At 42.6% G+C, this 6,000-nt stretch overlaps 1 protein-coding gene across 1 annotated transcript; it reads right to left on the bottom strand.

Annotated features, from left to right (window-relative positions):
- Nucleotides 1-427: 427 nt before the first annotated feature.
- LOC116208131 (pentatricopeptide repeat-containing protein At1g02150) lies at nt 428-4,400 on the bottom strand. Its single transcript, XM_031541386.1, has 2 exons — nt 3,889-4,400; nt 428-2,144 (listed from the first exon to the last, which is right to left on the bottom strand). Exons 1-2 carry the CDS (start codon nt 4,252-4,254, stop codon nt 906-908), a joined length of 1,605 nt encoding a protein of 534 aa, XP_031397246.1. The 5' UTR covers nt 4,255-4,400; the 3' UTR covers nt 428-905.
- Nucleotides 4,401-6,000: the final 1,600 nt, after the last annotated feature.

The raw sequence follows: 6,000 nt of genomic DNA, 5'->3' as shown, positions 1-6,000 counted from the left end.
ATATGATGAGCCTGTCATCAGACGCGGGGCGCAGGGCTGCCGGAGCACCTCATTCAGCCATGGAAGTGGGCGTGCGTCCAAGGAGACACGGTGCGCCACTGCTGAGAAAACACTTACGGTGGATACCTGAGACACACAGAGAAGAGAAAGGGCTAAGTACGTTACAAAGTGCCTCGGGGAGTCTATCCGTCGCGTTTTAGGGATATCTTAGAGAGTTGTGCTGCACATACATGCTTCGACCGGGTCTATGTTGCATCGCTTTGGCAGGAGGAGCTGCACACCTCTAGGGAGAAGAGGAAGGGTGCGTTGCACTGCTTGCATGTGAGGCGCGAGGACTGGCATAATATATCACATCCATGCAAAACTTGCTCCTCAGATTGGACGCCCGGCATAGTAAATCCATCGAGCTTCCATAATACATCAAATAAATGTTAAATTTGCTCCACATTGGACTGGCATTTCCATTCATCTCCAAAAGTTTGGATTAGCAAAGTCAGAACTTCCTTCGTGCCATTGCTATTCTATACTCATGAAAATAGAATTCAAAATTCCTCATCGTACATGCTCCATGATCGGGGAGGAGCTACTAAAGGTTCTAAAAACCTAGCTGAATTACAGAGCTCGAATAGAATCTGAAAATAACAGATGACAGATCTTCGAGAACAAGCCTTATACTGCAACGAATAGAGCAATAATCTTAACCCTCCACTTTATATCGCCCCTGCAAAACTCCACACTTCACAATATCACCGCCGTCGACGAAGCCCCCGGAATTTAAGCTATGACTTCATCAAGCACATCTCAAGTTTAACTGCTGTAACTATTTGTAGGAGACCAACGCAGGAGCCCGATTCTGCCTTCCAGCATTTAAAAGAAAACAAATATTGATAACTCAATTGTGCTCATCAGAGTCCAGTGCTGCCCTGGAATTGATTGATAAACATCTCCGATTGGCTGCCTTCATCCTCGTCGCTGTCATTTACTACTTCATCGCTGCCCACAGCCCCATTTGATAAACCCACGAGTGATGAGTAAGACTTATCATTGAGGAATCCCGACTCTTCCAGCAATCTCACGAAAGTTTCCTTCGACTCATTGTCACCTCCTTCCTCACAGAGATCAATCAAGGCAGTCACATTCACTGGCTTAGGCCTCCAGCTCCTTGATCCGTCAATTGAGAATGCCTCCTTCATGCAAGACAAGGCCTCAGGTACTCTCCTCTCCGCAATGTGCCCCTCTGCAAGAATCTCCCATGTGCTTGGGCCTGGCTTTCCACCCACCTCAATCATGTAATTGAGAATCGCTTCGGCCTTCTCCAAATTCCCTTCCTTCACATACCAACTCATGAGGAGGTTCCCTATTCTAGGATCATATGTTGCCCTCACTGAGAGCCACTCGTTGTAAATCTTCTCTGCCCCCTCGATATCACCTATTCGAACTAATGATGATATCACCGCGTGGTACCCAAGATTCGGGATGCTTGGGAAAATCGACTTGTACAAATGCCAGACCCGATATATCTCGTCCAGGTTGCCCACGCTTCCGTACAAGCTTATGAGGTAGTGATAAGGTATTCGGTCCCGACCTGTGATTCGGCTCTCCACCTTCCTCAAGCAATCCTCTGCCTTCTCCATCATCCCCATCTTTATGTACATAGTCGCCATCGTGCTAAATGTCGTCCAATTAGGATTTATACTCTTGTCCTGTTTCATCTGCTCGAACACCTGCTCCATCCCCTCTGCTGATCCCTGGGACCCACGGGATGATAACCAAATGTTATATGAGTAGATATCAAGTTGGAGGTTCTTCTCCATCATCTCCGAGACCATTGCGTCGACTTTCTCGTACTCCTTGAGGTTCATGTAGAGGGTCATCATCACATTAAAAGGAAGCGCATGAATCGCATAGTCTTTCTTTCTCATTGTGTCAATGAGAGATTCAGCCTTTTCTCTCATCTTGGCACGCACATAGGCATTCAGGAGTGCCCCAAAAATCCTCCTGTCCTTCAGAGAATCAGGTAGCTTCATGAAGAAATCTTCTGCACTGGACACCCCACGGACTTTGGCTATTAGATCTAACTGAATAGCAGCGTCACTGCCGGATAATCGGAACCTCTCCCCTCTGTTGTTCATCCACTCATACACCTACAGATTGTCAAGGATTCCACGATTAGATCACAAGTTTTCCAGAAGAACAGAAGGCAAAATATTAAGTTTCATGGTTCACAACTTGAAATTTACACCTACTCATTCAGGTTTCCTTGATTGGTTTCCTTTGTCAAAGTTGCCCACCAAGTTACTAACTTAATCTTCATTTATGAACTCAAGTGCTCCATATTTTACATCACTCCAAAGTTAATATCTCCTCCCTCTTTGTACATCCAATCAGACTCATTTTCACAATAGAGACCATCTTGCACCCTACGAGATTCTTATCATCCACACACATTACTCATTATTGAAGGACTGTTTAAACACAGTAATCTTCATTATGCATGTTCGTTCAAGTTCTGCTCAAAACGTTTCTTATCCCATGCTTCCTCATTAGTTCAGCACCAGTACAAGAGGAACATGATAATTATACCATATGCAAAAGCCTTACTTATTTCTATTCTAAATAATTGAATTCTGGTGTATTAAAATGTCAACAGGAAAAGGACAGCCTTAAAAAAGTACGATTAAACAAAAGGAACATTGAAAGAATCACAATGCAGTCATGAACATCGGGTACAATTCCTCGAATGTAGGAGCAGATTTTGTAGGGTAAAAATTCCGGTCACTTTAGAATGATTACCATGGACTGAGTACCATGATTTATTAGTAAGATGTGAATCGTTCACCATCAGTTTTATATACAAACTAACTATTCAAGATTTCAGATTAAATTGACTGTGCTCAAGCAAAATGTATTAGATATCATAAATTTGTAATGACATTCAGACCAACTAACACACGCATACCCCTGCCACCTGCCAGCATAAATGAATTGTCCAGAACAAAAGTAACTCGCACTCTTTACAGAAAGTTTGTACAACCAGAGTGTTAATAGAAAATTTCTTTTCAAAGAATAGTCTGGTCATTGGCAATATCTGAAAGGAGTTACTGAAGGAGAAATAACTCAAGCTTAAATACCTAACCTTTGTCATACTTTTCCCTGACGACAGACAGATCTCTATGGTCAAAGCTGAAGTAACGTTTTCTCTATACTGTTGAGTAGGTCAGCTAACTAATCTCCATTTACAAGCAGTACTTATTGCATCCAAGCTTGCAATTTCTACTGTAGCCTCGGGGATTATTCTAGCGCAGAACTGACTACAACTAGGTCACTTGTCTCTAGGTTTAAGCTTTGTACTTCTTTGCAACATCAGCGGTAAATACTAAAGTAATTTATAGAAACTAATTTTGTTTCATCTTACTCGGCAGCCAATAAGGTCATGGCATCACAACCGAAACACCAAACAGGAAAAGGACTGCAGCGAGAGAATCAATCGATTAACACGTCCTACAGAACAAAAAATGAGATGCAGCCCAAGATTCAAAGACAATCCTAAAATCATCAAAAGGAGCACAAACTAAGAAACCCACAGACCTGCCGCAACCGCTTGCTCACCTAGAAAATGGAAACGTAAAGAAAACCCGACTTAGGAAATTCTTATGACCCACAATCAATAGAAAGGCCCATTGCGTGTTATGAAGAATCCCAGAAACCGCAATCAGATATCCCCCCATGGAAGCAGTCAAACATTCAACGACCAAACTAACTGCAGTGCAGACGAGGATATACATACAACCATAAAAATCCCCGTTTTCCATAGCCGACAAACAATCAGATGGAAAAAGGGAAGGAACCCGAAGGGAGTTCTTGAAATTTTATTTTATTTTTATTTACCTCAAGGGCCTGTCTGTAGCGCTTGAACTTGCGGAGTTCTTTGACGACCCTGCAGAGCTCCCACTTGGTGAGCTTCTTGCCCTCGTCCTCGCACTGGTTAAGGACGGAGGCGGAGCCGAGCTCGGGATTCTCCATCAGGGATATCCTCCTGTACAGGGCGTTCCACTTGACCATGGGCCTCCGCTCGTAGTCCATAGCGCCATAGCCGTGAACCTGGGAAATAGAGCACGCGACGGCCCTCCTGGTGGGCCCTTGGAGGAGTACGAAGTGGGGGAGCTTGAGAGAGCGAGGGAGAGGGTTAGAGTAGCAGACGGTGGAGGAGAGAGAAGGGATGCGGTGGTGGTGGAGAGTGGGTTGGAGAAGCATCGTCGCCGGCCCTGTCTAGGGTTCTGTCGGGGTCTGGTCTGCCTCCACCTCGTTGTCGGCCCTGTCCTCTGGTTCTAAGAAAGTGTCCTTGCTCCCCCCTTCGAGTTCGCGCTTGATGAAAGCAGATAAGGTCCGATTTCGTTCCGTTTCACATTAGTAAATTTTCAATTAATTACGAAGTGCTCCCATCTTCCGCATAATTACATATAAATATCTAAACTCGTTATATTATATTATATAAAATATAAAAAATAAAAGAATCCCTAACCTCATTATATTATATTGCACCAGATTATCAATATGATAATATTATAGAGATTTTATTACTTAATTAGAGCATAGAAATTTATCTACAGATCTTTATTCGCATTTTTTATTCTCGGTAGTAGTAGGATTTCATTCATCACTAAAAAACATTTTAGAAAAAATGCTCAAAAAAATTAAAGGACAAGAACAATAGATGAAAAATACAAAGCGAACATCACTAATGGGCTTCAAAGCATCACTCTATAGAACATCACCAAATAATTCACCTCAAGTAGTAAAGTCTTCTAAAACCTTGATCAAAACCTCATACTAGCCATAAGGATCCCTAGTGAAGGTGGGAGGGATCCTCAAAATCATTCTTTGACCTCAGGAATCTGCTCCAAATCTTCGAAGCATTTCCGCAATAGGGCCTTGAGCATATCCCAACACTAACGGGCTTACAATGGGAACCTCAAGTTAATGCACATCATCCTCTGAATGAGCAGTGAGCTATTGGACCTTGTCAGGGTAAGGCTGATGTTGGCTAATCTCGACCATTCTCGAGCATTTTGGATAACATAAGCCCAAATAGTAACCTATCTAGGCGGGCATAGCAAAATCAATCCCAAGAATCTTCCAAAATAAGACTTTCATTAAAGAAAAACATCACAAAGTGAAGATTCGGATCCGATCTTGACCTACTAGCCTCATACAACGATAGGTTAAGATGGATGATGGCGAATCTCAACCGTTTAGAAGCCCAGAGCTCAATCGGTATAGGCCTCCACCAGACAAAACAAGGCAAGTCCAACCAAAACAACACTAATATACCAAAATAAGGCTATTCAAACATAAAAATAAAGATTTCGCTTTGTACTTAGCCTACCAGCTTTGGATCTTTAAAGATTCAAATAGACCCAAGAGGATCAACCCCGGCTCTTCAAAAATTTGAAGAATAACAGCTTTGTCTACTCAAACTAGTGCTTATGTGCGGACCTAAGAATCGTTCTTGAGGAGGTCAGTTTGTCATAGGTTTTCGTCGGAAAAGTGGGAGCAAGGTTCAAGCCGTGCACCGAAGATTATGGGAGGAGAAAACTGCCAGAGATCTATAGACCACTAGAGAAAAGAAGGAGAAGTCAGACTAGGTCGATCGGGACAAAAGCCATAAAAAACTCTAGTGAAGGGTATTTATATTTATTGATGGAAGCGTTAGGATCTACTCACCGAGGAAGATGAGAGAGCACCGGACACGTCCGCAAGGGGGTTGGTGTAGGGGCTGGAAGGTTTCTATTAGTATGGTTTCTTTTTCGAAATCATTATTTAAATATAACCATTTAGAGATGCTCTAAAAGGCATTTATGAAAGAATGAAACTCAAAATCAACCACTACATTATAGTCACTTAACAACCAACTCAGAAAAGAAGATGGAGTCTATAAACCTAATCAGCATTGCTCCATCTCCCTCTCGACAATATAGTGATATAGTGACCAATATAGTA

The sequence above is a fragment of the Punica granatum genome, chromosome 5 (genome assembly GCF_007655135.1).
Source record: "Punica granatum isolate Tunisia-2019 chromosome 5, ASM765513v2, whole genome shotgun sequence".
Classification (NCBI taxonomy): domain Eukaryota; kingdom Viridiplantae; phylum Streptophyta; class Magnoliopsida; order Myrtales; family Lythraceae; genus Punica; species Punica granatum.
This window is presented reverse-complemented; position numbering and strand designations above follow the sequence as displayed.

Bases quoted from the DNA above. Each gene is read 5' to 3' on its own strand.
- LOC116208131 (XM_031541386.1), bottom strand. From the start codon at position 4,254: ATGCTTCTCCAACCCACTCTCCACCACCACCGCATCCCTTCTCTCTCC. The intron at 2,145-3,888 runs GTAAATAAAAAT...GACAATCTGTAG, and splicing joins GCTACAGACAGGCCCTTGAG to GTGTATGAGTGGATGAACAA.